The sequence below is a fragment of the Pteropus vampyrus genome, unplaced genomic scaffold (assembly GCF_000151845.1).
Source record: "Pteropus vampyrus isolate Shadow unplaced genomic scaffold, Pvam_2.0 Scaffold99, whole genome shotgun sequence".
In the NCBI taxonomy this organism is placed as follows: domain Eukaryota; kingdom Metazoa; phylum Chordata; class Mammalia; order Chiroptera; family Pteropodidae; genus Pteropus; species Pteropus vampyrus.
The window spans coordinates 3,240,565-3,257,851 of NW_011888880.1; the positions used below are offsets into that span (position 1 = coordinate 3,240,565).

A 17,287-nucleotide genomic window follows, 5' to 3' on the forward strand; every position below is an offset into this window, starting at 1 on the left:
AGTAAAACTGGGCCTGGTTCAGTAAAAGAGCTTGGTGAATAGCTGAATGACTAGATACCCTGTGCTAGGCTGTCTCAAATAAGTTATGTGATTTTTCAGGAAAATAATTTATGGTGTGACTTGGTTAATGTTTCATAGGAACACAAAAATGCCATGTATATTTTTGGCTGTCAAAAGAAGGTAAGGCAGGTCCTTGAATAATGCTGTTTCATCCGATGTCATTTCATTAAAATGATGAGATCTCGTAGGAACTCAACTCTTGTTTATATCAGTTAGCCTATGGTAAAGTTAGTTTCATTATGTCATTTTCCTGCAGTTCTAAGAACCTATTGATATTAAGTGAGGACTTAGTGTATAGATGAATTGAAAAATGGCTCTGATAATCACTATGGCAAGTGAAACGTTGAAATTTTTTTACTAATTTAGATAGGCAAGACTCTTTAAAAAATAGAAAGGTTCTAATAAACATCTCTTTCCCTAATATTCAATAACATTAAAGGACACCAGAAAAATAATGTAACCCCTCCCACAAAACAATGAAAAATCAGTTTCATTTTAAAGAGTTTTATTACAGGATGTTAATGTTCAGGACACTTCAGAGCACCTTATACTTCTAATCAAGTTTTTGGTAACTGGTTTTAAAGTATTATTTGAATATTTTTCTCATACTGGCTTTCAGGCAAAAGTACTACTTAGTGATTGTTTAGGAGATGTTAATCTGATTAAACAGTTTATCCTTAATAACCTGAGACATCAGTCCATGGATAGCTTCTATGGTAGTCTTACAGCTGGAAAGAAAAGACACATTGCATAATGTCACAAGAACTGAAAACTGTTTCAAACATGCAACACCCCCCGCATTTGTCCTTACACCCCCAATAATTTTCAGTTCTATTCGTATTCCCAAACCACACCAATTATAGTTTACTCTTGTGATTTTTAGCCTTCTGCATGTCTTTTGATCATTTCTGTATTTACTAGCACCATCACAAAGAATGACAATGTAAAATTTGATATAATTCGTAACAGTTAGTTTTGTAACTTGTCAGCAGCTTTGGGAAAAGTTCTGTTTTAGAAAGTGACTGAACTTATATAATTCATAATTATAGATTAATTCTAACATTATATTAAAATCAGTTGTTCCTTGTGTTTATTACTTAGAATAATTTTTAAAATGATTTTAAAGAATCCTATTTTTTTCCTGAAATCATCACATTCTTCAAACAATTAAAAGCCAAAGTTAGATTAGTGAGTGAAGGATTTAGATTTTAGAATTGATAAAAAATAAAAGCAAAAAACAATAACCCACTCATATTCAGAAGAGATGCAGTTCTTGTTAAGTTACCCAAATAAGGAAAATTCTCTACTTTTGTACTACTACTTTTGTCTTTCCTCTTTTCTTCTTAGTGAATTTTTGTTTCATAAGAAATTGAGATGTAAATGTAGATAAAGTTATAGATCACAGACATGCAAAGACAGCTGAGCAAAAACACACAGCAAATACCAAAAATGAGACCTACTGTCAAAGAAAAATGTAATTTTTCTCCAGGCCGCTAGCTCTACCTATACCTTCTGAAAACCCATGGAGAAGAAAGGAATGAGGTAATTCCAATCAAAGAGCGCTTCTGCTCCTAAAACACTTCATCTTCCCTTCTTTCTTCTTCCTACCCACTAGTCCAGTTTTTTGTAAAATGGACACCAAGATTTCAGTTTATACAGATGCAAACATAGTTGTCTCTTCCTCTCTGCCCCTAGTTATCACATTCAAATTCCAATTTTTGTGAAAGTAAATGTTATTTGGGTAGTTTTCCCAATCCCATATGCATCTGAAGGGCAACACAATTATTTCCTAAATTATCAGAGAATATATGCCCAGTTTACTCCTAACAAATCTTGCTAGTGAAATCTAGGATACTAAGTTACTATATAAAGGATAATTTCAGAAGAATAACAAGAGAGACACAATCATCACTGTGATATTTAGGAGTTTAAACTTTATAAAAATTTTAAATTTGATAAATTTAAGAAATCCTATTTCAATCCCTCAGAAGATAATTAGAATAAATTAGGACATTCTTTTGCAAAAGTTTTTTTTTTTTAAAGATCCAGTGATTGACTGGTTTTCTTTGTTGCAGTTTCTAGCTGAACCTAGAAAAGGTAACTAAGAGTTTTTTTTATAACATTATTTAGACCTTTAAGCCATTAATGTTCTTACCTATTGCCTACTAAATTTTCAAAGCTAAAATCTGCATTTGACAATTCTTAAAGGTCCCAATTAGTTAATATTCAGATGCCATTCTAAGTTATAAGTAAGTTAAATCATAAGGAATTTGAATCCTATTATTTGCAAATCCTGAAACAAAAGGAGGGGCAGGAATAGATCTGCTCTTACCTGTCTCGTGTAGCTTTGGCAAGTTTGTCTTCTGACTTCCGGTCATGTGTTTCTAAACCCAACATGAAACTCCCTCGTCCCAGCTGGGCTTCTGACTGTTCTAATTTTTCAGACAAATCAAAGACCTGACCAGTGGTATAATCTGCATTCTGTGGGGAAATGGTATTGTGTCAGTACACAGTCTACCATTAGATAAGTTTAATCTAAATTCATTTTCTTCCATATAAACATTTCATTTACAAAGAATTCCACTATGAAATCTAAGTGGATAGTCAGTGAATTAAGAGGTCATATTAAACTTGCCAAAACTCAAAACTGACTCCAAAGTACAAGCAGTGCAAGTGTAGAGTTTTCCCCCTTTTATAATTTCAATATTAAATTTGAAAATTTTCTTTTTGACTGCTGAAATCTAATCTATGTTATAATGAGAGACTCTGGCAGTGGAGTCCAGGTTCTGGTCCTGGTTCTGGTTCTGCTCCTTTATTCTTCCGTGTCTTAAGTCCTGTTCTGAAAACGGGGGAGGAAGGCAGTAATTTCTACCTTAAGGCTATGGTGAAGATTAAATTAAATAACATATGTAAAGCTCTTAGGCCTGTCCATGGCACCTGCTAAAGGCTTAATAATTGTTAGATAATTTTGTTATTTGTTATTGCTGAACTTTCAGAATTAGTACTTATTATATTTTAACAAAAATAACATTGTTTTAGCTTTTCTGATTATAAACTTAACAATTACTGCACATTTGGAAAATATAGAGCAATATAAAGGAAAAAGAAACGTGTATAATCCCTCTACCTAGCTATTACCACAGTTATATTTCAGAGTGTTGCTATCTGCTTGCATTGCACACCTACATTTGTTTGGTAAGTTGGAATATATATATACCGTTTTGTCCTTTAATATTCCATACTTTAAAAAAGAAAATTTTAATATTTACATATATATACTTAACCATAATATTTTCAAAAAGATTTTTTATGGGATATCATCTTGAAAATGTATCTAAATCTAAAATAAATTTTCATAAAGGTGATTTGTAAAGTATATATTCCATTTTTTGCCTATATCTTCAACAGAAGCGCACAAAGATTAAATAAACAACTTGGCAACAATTAGTATTTTATTCTATTTGCTCCATTTGTAAGACTGTACAGGATATATATTTAGTCACTAAACATGAAAAGTTATTTACTGTCATCATAGTCATTGAAGAGAGCCTTTTAAAATGGTACCAGCTTTTCTAATGATTTTTCAAACTTGTGATATTTTTTAAAGATGTAATTATATTTACTTTATGTGGATCTAACTGGTTTAGAACACCAATACACCCTCCTCATCCCACATTTGGAAAAAACCCTAGGGTTTATAGATCACTTCATATTTGGAAGGCTGAGTTGGTAGGTTGCCCTTACACAAAGGTTTAGAATGCTCTGGTAGTAGTGTTTTCTTCCTTTGCCATCATGTGTCACTTCTAGCTGCTATTAGTACATTTGCCTCTAAGGAAACAACACATATAAAGCATGTAGCAGTATATGACACATACGTAGCACTTAAATGTTTGGTATTATAATCACTCTCCTTCCAATTTGCTACTTGTGACTGTTGAGGATAAAAAATAAGAACAGAAAACTTGTTAGAATTGTGTTTAAAGACACCGTAAATATGCTCAAGTGAGGTCTTTTTCCTTGAATACAATGAACCAAACAACAACAGAATAATTTACTGAGACTTTCTTATACGCCAGGCACTTTGCTAACTGCTTTATATAAAGTATTTTATTTAATTCTCAATGTACTTAATGATGTAGGTACATTGAGTCCAAGGAAGGATCAGTCACAAATAACTTTTTGAAGGTCACATACTGCTAGTAAAATGGCAGAGTTGTTTTGAACTGAATTAATTTTATTCCAAAGTGTGTGATTCTGATCATTATGCTAAATTGTACTATATGAAGTGGACTACTTTTTTAAAAGTAGAAAAAAACTGTTCCTGAGTAAACTCTAGAGAGAATTGATAGAAACTTGTTAAATAAATACCCTTCTAAATAGGTTTAAATGATACATTGGAAAGAAAATATTGTTTTTTCGTTTGTTTTTGTTTTTTGCTGCCCAGCATCTGTTGCTTTAAGGTAATGATATTCTGATTTTCTTCTGGGACAACCCTTTCCCTATTTTTAGTCCATGTGCCCCTGAGTTTCTTCTGCCCCAGCACTATAGTAAAACACTTGCCTTGGCCCAGCCACTCATGATGTTCACTGTGCTGGCCTAGATCAGGTTTAAGGATGAGCATGTGACCTAAGCAAAGCTCAGACACAATGAGACTTTACCTGGGGATGATAGATGAATGAATGGAATGAATGGAATGAATGAATGAATGAATGAATGAATGAATATGTGTGAGAGGCTAGGATGTCTGAAACTGTCATACTGCTTTCACATGAAGCCTAACACTGAAGCCAAATGACATGAAATCAAAGCTGAGCGAGAAGAACTAAGACCTTCTAATGTTGTTTGAAGGCTTAGTAAGCTAAGCAAACTTAGCTGAGGCTGAACTTAGCCCTACTCCTGGAGTCTGCAGCTGACATGATTCACTTTTTTGTTTATGCTAGTTTGGTTGGGTCTTCTGTCACTTGTCACCAGAGTCCTACCTGAAATACTTGACACAATGAAAAACAGTATTTGTATTTTCTCTCTGTCAGTCTCTTCACAGCAGGGGCAGATGTCACCCTCATCTGGCTACCACAGCTGCCATTTAGACGTGGTCTCGATGGCCCATGACAAAGACCTTTGCCTAACCCAGCTCTGGTTGTGAAGAACCTGACCATAGCCCTGCTATCTTGGACAAGTCAGGCATAGGCTCTCGATGAAAACAGAGTTTCAGATTATTAAACAACTTATGTAGCTTAAATAAAACTCAGACGCATCCCTTGCATATATAGTACTTACAGTAAGCAAGCTAGACGAACTCAGCGTATTCACCCAGTATTTATTCCACAAGAGCTCAAGCAATTTGCGATCCAAAGAGGATTTGAAATATGAGACTTCTAAGGCATAGTATCTGTGAAACAGAAGCGCAAACTTAGTAAGCAAAAAAAAATTTCCAACTACATCATATATAAAAGTTATGGCCAAATTTAAGTGAATTACATTTTACATCCAGATAGTCACATTTTCGTTTTCAGAACAACAGATAATAACCACAATGGTTCCCTCCCACTTCAGAGGCGTGGTCCCAAACGTCCTGCTCACTAAACTTTGTGTTGCTTCCTCCCTTTGTAGAGCCCAGAAATCTCCAAGGAGTTATCAATAACCAATAAGAACTTTCTGAATGACATATATTTACCCATGTTATCGAGTTCATACATTCTAGATAACAGCACAGAAGCTTAATGAACTGCCTGTGTAGAGTTAGCTGTAATTTTTGTTAGGTTTTAAAAAATACTGAAAATGGTCTACGACCATATTACCCTGAACAAGCCTGATTCTGTCTGATCTCAGAAGCTAAGGAGGGTTGGGCCTGGTTAATACTTGGATGGGAGTCCACCTAGGAAGACCAGGTACTGTGGGTATAAAAAGTAAAAAAATAAGGGATTGTAAGCTGACAAGATCCTTATAATCTGTGAGGTCAAGCAAGGATTGCCTCGCCTAAAAAAAAAAATCCTGAAAATGACATGTGGATTCCCCATTCCTCCCATTCTAATCCCCTAATTAGGACCTACTGCTTTATGGAAAAGTAAACTTTGAAGTAGGTCCTTAAATCACCTACAAGAATTACTACTGCTTCCAAAGGTACCTAATTTATAATCAAGGATAGCAAGGTAAACTTGGTTAAATGTCTGAAAAACATATTTTTTTAAAGTAATAAATATTTAAATATCTCCCTAGGTTCTGTACACTGATGGATACAAAGGAAAACAAGGGACTTCTTCACCTTAAGGAGCTTACCATTTATATAGAAGATGTGGTATGAATCCACAAAAAATTAAAAGACATATGTTGAATAATAATAAGTGATGCTATAATGCATATATAAAATGAATCACCTACCAATTAACTATTAGAGATCATGGGCACTCTTAGTGTTGACAAAACTGCCCTGAGAAACCCCAGGGAGAAGGCAGGATCTAGAGTAATCCTTACATGAGTCTCTGGCATGGATAGGTTGAGAGCAAGAAGGGCAGTAGGCAGAGAGCATCGACTCACAAAATGGAAAGCCATGAAAAGAATACTAAGTAAATCAGTTTGCCTGGACAATTTAGCAAGAGCAGAATTATGTGAGGGAAACCTAGAAAGCTGTGTTGGGGCCTAGTTGGTGGAGGACATTAATAAAAGGCTAAGAAATTTAAACTTTATCGTCTAGGTACATGGGACTCATGGAAGGTGTTTGAGCAGAGCAATCATGTGGCCAAAGAGGTGTTTTAGAAAGTTGGCTGTGGCAGGACATGTTAGAGGAAAGACTACCACAGAGGATTCCACTGCAGTGAAGCAGATGTGAAGAAATAAAGCTGAGGCTCAAGTCCATGCTGCAAATGACAAAGACACATGGACATAACAAAAAATACTGGTTCAGGAGTGAAGAAATAAAAAAGAATAAGAATTTAAAGACATCAGAATTAAGTGAAGGCCTTTTCAAGATTAAGATACTGTGCATATCTGTAGATGAAAAGGACACACTTAGTGAAATATGGAAGTAGAACAGTATTTCTTGAGCATCTCTGATGTCCTAGGTGCTTTATACACATTCTCACTTACTCTTCCCTCCAACCATACACGGGAAGATTCATTATTCCCACTGTACAAAGATATTTAGAGAGTAAAGACCTTGCTCAAAACCACATAGCTAGTAAGTGGCAGATAAAAGATATGAAAAATTATGTCTATTATCAAAACCTCAGTCTTTATTTTTACATCTGGAATGTAGACATTTAAGAGAGCATTTAAGAAGTGAGGCACCAGGAGTGAGGGATCAGGCATGGGGAGGGGAGGTGGGAGCTCAAGTGGAAAGGTCAGCTTTAGAAAGTTGTTGGACCTCTGTACCTGAGGAAAAAGATTAGAGGATGAGCACAGCAACAGATTTTTAGATTTATAAAGGATGGAAAATAAAGGCGAGAGTCTAGAATAGACTTTTATGTTTTAAAATTTATGGATCGCTTTAATGTAATTACTGTTTTAATTCCACAGGTTGATGCAATGAAATTTTTTTGTCTAATGTGTAATGATTAGCTGCAAATCTCAGTAGCAGAGCTGAAAATGAAACTATTTAAAATTACTCGTGGAGCTAAATCCTCATCTTCTGTACAAGAAGCAATAACACACTGCCTAGAACCGAAAATCAAGCAGCAGCACCATCAGCATGTTGCTTGAAGATACTGGGGTAAATACGTAAAGGAGTAACTACAACAATTTAAATGATTGCCTCTGGGGGATGGGAAAGGGGATGGTACAAGACTGTTATGTTTTCCATAAGGTTTCATAGAACAATTTTACTCTTTAAACTAGGTGCTTGTATAACACTGATAATATACAAGCTAATTAAAAAAATACTTTTGTGTACTATTTTCACAAAGGTTCCTCAAAGTTAAAAAAAATATTTAATATCTATATCACATTCTGTGTTTAAAACAGATTTTGAGTATGCATTATGATCTGAGATTTAAGGTAGGATTAAAAAAGAAAGGTCAATATAAAATGCAGATAATTTAGGAAATGGACTTATCACCAGCCTACACACATCCCTGCTTTCATCTTGACAGCATGTTTCATTCAACATTTAAAATAAAAATAAATTAAGCCAGTTATTTGCCATATGAAAAAGCTTACTCCTCCTTATTTAGGAATTGATCCTAAGTAAGAGAACATCTTTGAATCTCCTAGAAATTCCAGGTTCAAAATTCTACCTAGAAAGGCGGGACTCCTCTCTGACAGGCTCACATTTCAGAAAAACAGGAAATGTAGGTTTGTAGACTGCCTCAGTCATTGATGTTTGTTTCAAAAGCTGCTGCTAGTAAAAAATGTAGAGTAGGTATTAAAAGTACAAACTTCTGATACGTCTGCAACTCGATATAAATGAAAGAAAAAATTGGCTATTACTGTGAGAGTGAGAGGCCACAGCAAAGGTGTTTCCATGCACAGGACCAATCCTCTCAAACAGGGATGGCTGAAATTCTTTTCAATAGGGCAAGTTAAATGATTTAACCCCAAGCCTCTAACTGGAAAAAAAAAACCAAAAAACCTTTTTTCTTTGCAGAAATATGTTGGGATGACTAAAAACCAGATATGTTTAAAAACTCAATTTTAGAAATTCTGGAATTTTCTAAGAATTTCTAAACAAAAAATAAGAGCAGTGGCAGCACATGGGTAACCAAAGTTTTCCTTGAAGTTGAGATAGGAGGTACAGAGAAAAGGGGACACTACATAATCATTTAAACACTTTTTTTAGCGGAGAAGGCCCACCTTCCTATGTCCATGCCGTTTTAAATGTTAGGATACAGCAGTGAATCAATTCTACTTGCATGAAGTTCACATTCTAAAGGGGTTGATGACAAGGAGGCAAATACATCAGATGGTGACAAGTGCTAGGAAGAACAATAAAGCAGGGGAAAGGAACACAGAGTGACAAGAAGGTGCTATTTTAGACTGGGTGACCAATGAACATTCTCTATTAAGGTGACCCTTAAACAGACACTCAATGACTCAAGTAGTTAGTGAGCCACCTGGAAATAAGGAAGAATGTTCCAGGTAGAGGAAACAGCAAGTTTAAAGGCCCTAAGGCAGGAGGCTGCATGGCACACCTGGCAAACCATAAGGAGGCGACATGACTGGACTAGAGAGAGCTAAGGTTCAGTGATAGGAGATGAGCTCAGAGAGGCAGCAGGGGCCAGAGCACACAGGTCGTGTGGTCCAAGGTAAGGACTGTGGATGGTACTCTTGGTGAGGTGGAAAGTCATTCTGAGGAGGAACATGGTTTGACTTACATTTTACATTTGGTTCAGGCTCCAGGTGGCAGTGACTTGGGACCAAGTGATAACAAGAGAGGTGGCAAGATATATTCAGAAGATGGAGAAAACTGTCCTCATTGAGAGTAATTCACATACCATAGGATTCACTATTTTAAAGAAGTATACAATTCAATGGTTTTTAGTACAGCTTAACTTTTGGAGTGAAAATGTTTAGGAAGAATCTTTGCTAAGTGGAACTTGGGTACTTCAAGGGTTGCAGACATGCTAGTGTTAGGCTGGCCCTGAATATGTCTTTCGACTGTTAATTTCATTGATGGGCCAAGTATCATGTACATTGATAAAATGTTTACGGTTCTGTGAAAGACACATTAGATTAAAATGTTAGTAATAAAAAATTCAAAGATTATTCTAAATTTGTATATTAAAAAATATGAAATGCATTTTGTCTGAACCTTTCTTCCTCATCTATAAGGGGCTTAGACTGAAGACTGAATGCTCTCTGAGGTTTTTTAAATTACTTACTGTTTGCAGTGTACACCAAAGTCTTCTATTTTATTAAGTGGGATAGTCTGATATTCAGAAGGTCCTTCATCAGGAGGTTTGTAGCCCTAAAAAAAATGAAGAAAACAGAAGACTAAAAAACCAGAGGAAAAACATGTTTTATGTGTAGCTTTCTGTTTATAGAAACATTAATTGTGGGAGCCAAATAATGAACATAAATATTCTAAAAAAAAAAAAATGTATATTGCTTAAACCCTCCCTCAACCCTATATGGTGGCCGAAGGCTGGATCTGGCTTATAGATTCATTTTTCTTGTCCTCAGGTGATGTACACATGTGCTAATATCTATTTTAGATTGCGGGGAAGGAAACCGATATATTTAGTTTGTTTTTCTAGTACCTGTCAGAATACCATGGGCATATGGACACTTATTAACAAGTGAAGATAGCTTTTTCTAGTAAAATTAACAACATAGAGCACAAAAATATGAAATGCAGAAACTGCTGATTGAGCATCTGACATCAATCCCAGAAAGCCAGCAGCCATAGCCAAGGGTGGCTATGATACCAGTCAATAGCATTTTCAAGGCGGCCAACCTGACAAATGAAAAGGGAAAGGGAGCTTGAGGTTCCTGTTTAATCTTAGAGACACTTATCATTTGTCTATTTACACAGTACTATGGTAAAATAATCGTATGCAGAATAGTTCTTAGCATATGCTGCTATCAAGTTAAAGAAAATGTTCTGAAAATGTATTATTTCTTGCTAAGAACAAGTTGAATGCTATTTTGTAAAAACTGTTTTAGGACAAAACAAGATACTAATCATAACACAGCTTTAAAAATGTCAAATATTTGGAATTTAAAAAAACTTAAGTAATTTAAAAAATTACCTTTGGGTATGTCCTAAAGGCTCCAAGATTCACTTTCCCTGCAGATATTGTTCTCGTTGGGTCAATCTACAGGGATATATTTAATATCTATTATAAAATATTTCCATCTGTTTAAACATTATAAACCTAGAAATACATATGTACATATAACACTACATACACATATGTGCACACACAATGAAAATAACCAAATAAGAGAAAAACAACCAAAGCAAAAAACTATAAAAGTTCAATAAAGTGGTAAGTTTAGAAATGTCTCATAGTTAATTTAGAGATAAGATCTCGTTATTGTAGTATTTAAGAATATTTGAAGATTTGCTCATCTCTTTTTTTAAAAAAATTTTTTTAATAGTGAACAGTTTCTACCTTCCTCATTCATAGCACTCTGGATTGCATCTAGGACACTGAATATTCCAAGAGCTGCTCTAGCAATTCCTGATTTACTCAATTCAGTCAACACTGACTGAATGCCTACTATGTGCCAGTCGCTGAGACACAGGTGCTGTGATCACCCTCATCTTACAGAGTGGGAGAAGAGACAGAGACGTTAAGTAACTTGTTCAAAGTTCCGGCTTCTAAGAAGTGGAATTCAGACTCAAACCTGGGCAGACTGACACCAGAGCTTTGCTCTTACCACACTATTTTTTTTTATGTCTTGGCATTCTTGCTTTAGTAAGTCTTCATGAAGAACTTAATTAAAGCTGGTTGTAAAAGTACTTACTACCACTGCTACGAATGGTTCCTGGAACTGCTGATTGAGCATCTGAGTACTGACATCAATCCCAGAAAGCCAGCAGCCATAGCCAGGGTGGCTATGATACCAGCCGATAGCATTTTCAAGGCGGCCGACCTGACAAATGAAAAGAGAAAGGGAACTTGAGGTTCCTGTTTAATCCTAGAGACACTTATCATTTGTCTGTTTACACAATTCTATGATAAAATAATAGTATACTGAATAGTTCATAGCATATGCTACTATCACATTAAAAAAATGTTCTGAATAGATAATACATGCCCAAAACACAAAAGTAACAAGATACAAGTATAATAAGTTATTCGGTCTTCTTCCCACTGCTTTCCCCTCAACTATCCAGTTTCTCAGCCCAGATATTACCCCTACACCAGCTGCTTTCATACCTATCTTCCAGAGATATTCTTTGCTTATAGAATATACTTTGTACATATGTAGATTAATAAAAACACACACAATGGCATACCACATAGTGTTTTACACTTTGCTCTTTTACTTAACAAAATATTCTGCGGTTTGTTCCATGTTAGTAAATTTATGATTACTTTTTTGTTTTTTTAAAGGCTGGCTAGCAGTTCATTGTATGGCTATCTCATAATTGATTTAATCAGTTTTATACTCAAGAATGTTTAAGTTATTTCCAAATTTTTGGTTTTAAGCACAAATCTGGTAATGAGTGTGAGAATTAAAAAAATTTTTTGAGATATAATTGACATATTTGTCCAAATGTACAGTGTAATCAATACGTATATATTGCAAAATGATCACAATGAGTGTTAAATAACATCCATCACCACACAATTACAATTTTTTTCTTGTGATAAGAACTTTTAAGATACACTCTCGAGTGTAGAGAATTTATTTTTAAAAAAATCCATGCTAACCTCATATACCTTTTATATAGAAATTGTTGAAAATAACTTATAAAATATAACTTTCATGTAAAAAGGATAGTTTTAAGTTTAGCAATTCGAAAGCCATGAGACTCTTTAACTTGCAGTGGCTAAACTTTAAGGAACTACATTTTTACCTGTTTGGCATTTTCTATATATGCCGCCATGTACTCATATGCAGCAGCCTGAGCATTTACTCGGGTTTCAGTGCCCTCTACAGGCAAAGCAAAACTGTCCATAATGATCATGGTTTCACCGTCCACTTTTCCCAGCATCAAGCCCATCACTTCCAAGTTGCCTCCTGATCTGGCATGCATTACCATTTTCAGCAGAGCCAATGCTGAGATTTTGCAGTACTTAAAGTAATGGTGACTACAAAACAAAAGCACGGTGTAATTAAGTTTCTTATATAAAGTACAATTTCAAAAAACAGTTTGTGTGAAGATAAAGTATTGAAGGAATTTACAGTGATGGAAGAGGGAGAAAGAGTGTGAAATGTGGGAAAGATAAAGGAAGTAGACGACGACAGAGTTCCTGTAGGGGGATGGAAATGATAAGCATGTCATAGTCCTGCCAAATATTTCTCCTTGGGGAAGGGAAAACTATGACATCATTTTTAAATATGTTATTCAAATGTAAAGGAGGTAATTACATGACCAGTTCGATAGACTTTTTCTCCATCAAATTTGGAATCATAAGATCTCTGATTCTGACTCTGGCTGGATGGTTGTGTCTAACTATGGTTGTGTCTCAGGCTTAGTGGTTAAGAATGTGGGCTCTGACATCTGCCTACCTAGGTTTGAATCCTTGCACTGCCATGTCCTAGCTATGGCCCTGAGGCAACCACTTAATACCTGTGCCTCAGTTTCCTCATCTGATATTTCAGAGAGTTAATAAATGAAATAATGTATATAAAATGCTTAGCTTAGTGCCTGACACAAACTTTATAAGTGCTAGGTGTTATTAGCATTATTAACCTATCTTTTACAGTACCCTCAAAGAACAGGGTGTTGAAGGGCGTGGCTTCTCTCTATGGTATCAGCCTCAAATTAAAAATATAGCCCTAATATCTTTGGTCCTACTATTATCACTATTTTGGAGTTTGCCATCTGTGGATTCGAATGAATTACTATCGAATAAAATTACATTTTCTATCTCATTGATGCAGCCCAAGACAGCTAGGATGAATATAATTAGAGCCACAGACAGTGAGGAAAGCTGATCGTTTCCAAATATTTAAGAGACTACATTAATCTAAAATGCATAGGCTGCTCAAGAAGCAAGCAACCAGGCAAACTAGCCAGTCTGAATCAAGTCGTCAGTAAGTGTCTCTAAGAAGACTTTTTAAGATCTGCCCACAGATTTCATTTAAATCTGCCCACAGATTTCAGTCACAATTGAAAACAGAGACCTGATCTTGGGAGTCAATACATGAATTAAAATCTTGGCTCCTCCATTTACTGGGAAAAATTTTAAAAAAAGTTATTGTGCTCCTATTACATATATTTTAGAGCCTTTTTAATATATTTATGGCATCGCCAATAGGTCTTATTTCCATTTTACAGATAAACATGTATAAGTATTTCCAAGGATCAACTAATTAGTGACAGTAATTAGATCTCATCTTAGGTCTGACTGTTGCTCCCACTGGAGTTTATTGTTGTAGAGTGATCATGAAATAAGTTACTTAATTGTATTTGCTTATTTTCTTATTTCCAAATTAGGAATTAGAATACAATACTGGGTTGTCATGAGGATTAAATGACATATGGAAATTCCTAGCTCAGTGCTCAGCCCACATTAAGTATTTAGTAAACATTGCTGGATCTGAATACTGACAGTTAAAGCTTGCCTTGTAAAAAAACTGAGACAAATAAAGTGAGGTTTTTGTTGCTGACCACCGCTCTTCTTACTGTCTCTCCATTAGACTGTGCCCTTTTTATTCTCTAACACAATCTGTGATCAGGAAAGGATAGATGCTGTTGGTAAAGAATCCTCAACTTGTCATCACTCTCATGGACACAAGGATTTTGCTAAGGAGTAAAAAGCCTTAAGCTCTACTGATATAATTTGTAGCTCATGTGAACTGGTAAAGTAACATTCTAGGAGACTGGGTAGAGCCTCGAGTGTTTCTGAAATAATTACCAGTAGTCAAAAAACGATCATAGATTTCTAAAAGACGGCTCATAGTTAGAGACCCTTGGGCTGGCTCAATTTCTGAAGACAGCTGCGGTCTCCTGTCTGGGATCAGCTGAAGGTCCCAACAAGATGTATATTGAGTTAGGTAGGATGCAAGGCAGACTGTGTAGCATATATTACAATACGGATGTTGAAAAGTGACAACACAGATCATCGCTTGTCGTTTTCCTCTTCCATCCTCCGGAGGCAAAGGTGTTATAGAAACAGAAAGGGGAGACGAAGAGCGCCCTAGTGGAGGGGCTTAGGTTCTACTTGAGGGGATAAAAGGAAGACCAAAATTTCTCAGGCGCATATTCTTTCTCCTCCCTTCCGCACGAAAAAACAAGCTCTCCACCCCCTTAAATTCCCACTCCCCCTGGGTGACTTAAACTCCCGCCACCCCTTCCCTCCCCTGCGCCTCGCCAGGGACCTCCTCACTCCTTAGTCCAGGGCTTCGCCGCCAGGATTTCTTGCTGCTGTTTCTTGTCGTATTTATAGATTTCATCGATACTCTGGGCTTCCTGCATGTTGTTGGCCAATTCCCAGGTTTTCTGAGCCATACCACTCCCGGACGCCGCCATCGCCGAGCAAATGGAGAAGTTGTCGCCTCCACAAGCAAAACGCAACTTTAGCTCGCTAGGTTTCTGGGTGTGGGCTTGAGAGCCTCCCCACCACAGATATAAACTCGTACTAGCCTCTCGAGGTAGCCATGACACCTGAAACCGGAGGTGAAGTTGGTACAGACCATTCGGGGTGGCGGGCCCCTTCGGAAACGCGACTATATAAAAGCAGTTACATAATAGAGGCAGAGGAATCTTCCTGAGGCTTAAATAAGAATATGTTATTTTGAAAAGTTATATGTGTAAATTAGGACAAATTCAATGATTGGGTATGAGAATGGTATAGCCTTACGCAGCGGAAGAAGGGCATGTTACCGTGCCAGAAAGTGCCGTTGCCTTCTTTGTCCGTACTGCGCAGACTCAGCCTCCGCCATATTGAAAGAGGGCAACTCTTTTAAACTAGGATTGGAGGACAAATTGTTTTTACGTGGGTGTAGGTACCTTGAATGAGATTAGTTTGTAGAAAAGCTAAAAATAAGGATGTCTGCGGAGAAATTGAGATATGAGTAGTTCTGGATGCTGGTTGAGAGAAAGATAAACGTGGCGTCCTAATTTACTTACGAATCCCTGCACATGCGTAAAATCCTAAGGGCTTGAGCTGGTTTGGCCTTAACACTTCTTCAGAGGAGCGTTCTCTAGCATTCTGAGGCGGCCGTGGAAACCCGTGGACAGCTATGACCATGCGTTTTGTCATCTATTTGAGCTATTCGTGTTCTGAAGATGTCAAGTACACAGCTCTTATAGTTTACAAATTAAACTTAAGCATTGCTCCGTGAAACTACTTCTGTCCCTGAGGCCGAGTTAATTTCAACAGCCTATTTGATTTCTCCCAACAGTTAATATGTGAACTGGTAGAGTAACAGTTAATATTTCATTTATTTGCTTGTGTTACTTATTCTTCCTTCCCCTCCTCTCTCCTACTCCGCACTAGACTCTAAGTTCTAAAACACACGGGCCATGCCTGTGTTTCTTGTTTTATCCCTAACACCGAGCGTATTAAATGTTCAACACATACTTTTGCTGGGGTGGGGAGGGGGTGAGAGGTAGATGTGAGGGGCGGAGGATAACGTTATAGCTCACCTCTCCAGCTTCATTTTTCTTTAGTCACCCTTGAAATTTTGTGTATATAGTCAGCATTGCCTAAAATGTTCCCCCCTGAATTTTCTGCCTGGGAGCGCCTATTAATCTTTAAAAATACAGCTTAGAGATGTCTACCATGAAATAGTTCTTCTTCCTCTGTCCAGTAATCATTGCTTCCACGGTGTCTGTAAGCATCTGGAGGTACTTCCATGACAGTTACGCTGTATTGTAATGTTGACTTCAAAGTTTTTCTTTTCACGACGCTCCACTCCTAATACGGTGTGTAGCATATAGTTAAAAACATTAGATTTTGGTTTGGCAATTAACTTTGAGTTGAAGAAAATTTTGTCTTTAAAACCCCCTTAAAGGAATTTAGGATAAAAGACTCTTAGTTCTACTTTCCACGGGAGCTAAAGATCTCTTTCTCAGTAGTAGCATATGTCCACTCAGTATTGGAGTGAACTGAATATACTGAAAACTGTAATAAAAGCTCAGGACAAAACATTGACCAGAGTCCTGGGACGGGTGTAACGCTGGAGAGGTATGCCAACAGGTTTTCTCTCACAGCCACCCCTCCCTTCTTTCTTTCCAGGCTCTGACTTTGTTTCAAGGCTGGCTGGGATTTGGAGAGTTTGAGGGGGTTATATCGATTTAGCTTGGGGAATGGCTCCCGTGGTTTAAGAGCCCCGGGGCGGAGTAGAACCAGGTGGCGGAGTACAAAGCCTGGGTGCGCGCGAACCGCCGGGCGACTGTGCGGCCTCCGGGACCGCAGGGGGCGCCCGAGGCCACGCGGCCTCTCCCCGTGGCCCCCATGGGGGCGGGGCCGCGCTCGGCCGTTGGCGAGAGGCGGGCGGAGGGCTCGGCTTAAGAGGCGGAGCCCGCGCCGGGCGGCTACCGCCACTACCTCGGACCGTGAAGATTGCCGCTGTGGCGCTGTGCGTCTCCCCCGACGCGAGCCCGCTTTCCCGGGTAAGCGTTCGGGGGCCGCGGGCGGAGAGCGGGCCGGGCGCGGTGCGGCGGGCG

At 37.4% G+C, this 17,287-nt stretch overlaps 2 protein-coding genes and 1 pseudogene across 3 annotated transcripts in view; 2 read left to right on the forward strand and 1 right to left on the reverse strand.

Annotated features, from left to right (window-relative positions):
* Positions 1-548: 548 nt before the first annotated feature.
* Positions 549-15,465, reverse strand: COPS5 (COP9 signalosome subunit 5). Of its 2 annotated transcripts, none has more exons than XM_011364615.2 (8): positions 15,003-15,465; positions 12,524-12,758; positions 11,464-11,592; positions 10,743-10,808; positions 9,873-9,958; positions 5,338-5,449; positions 2,393-2,541; positions 549-788 (listed from the first exon to the last, which is right to left on the reverse strand). In XM_011364615.2, the coding sequence occupies exons 1-8, from the start codon at positions 15,143-15,145 to the stop codon at positions 704-706; spliced, it is 1,005 nt and encodes a 334-aa protein (XP_011362917.1). In that variant the 5' UTR covers positions 15,146-15,465; the 3' UTR covers positions 549-703. The 2 variants fall into 2 exon arrangements, with proteins under 2 accessions (XP_011362917.1, XP_011362918.1); XM_011364616.2 differs by having other exon boundaries at positions 14,995-15,146.
* On the forward strand, positions 5,842-5,960 carry LOC111742719 (annotated as a pseudogene).
* Positions 15,466-17,128: 1,663 nt separating the features above from the next.
* The window catches only part of CSPP1 (centrosome and spindle pole associated protein 1), a 107,824-nt gene continuing 107,665 nt past the window's right edge, over positions 17,129-17,287 (forward strand). The window contains exon 1 of the mRNA XM_023533289.1: positions 17,129-17,233. The gene's annotated coding sequence lies outside the window, so the exon portion shown is untranslated. The remainder of the gene's footprint in view (positions 17,234-17,287) is intronic.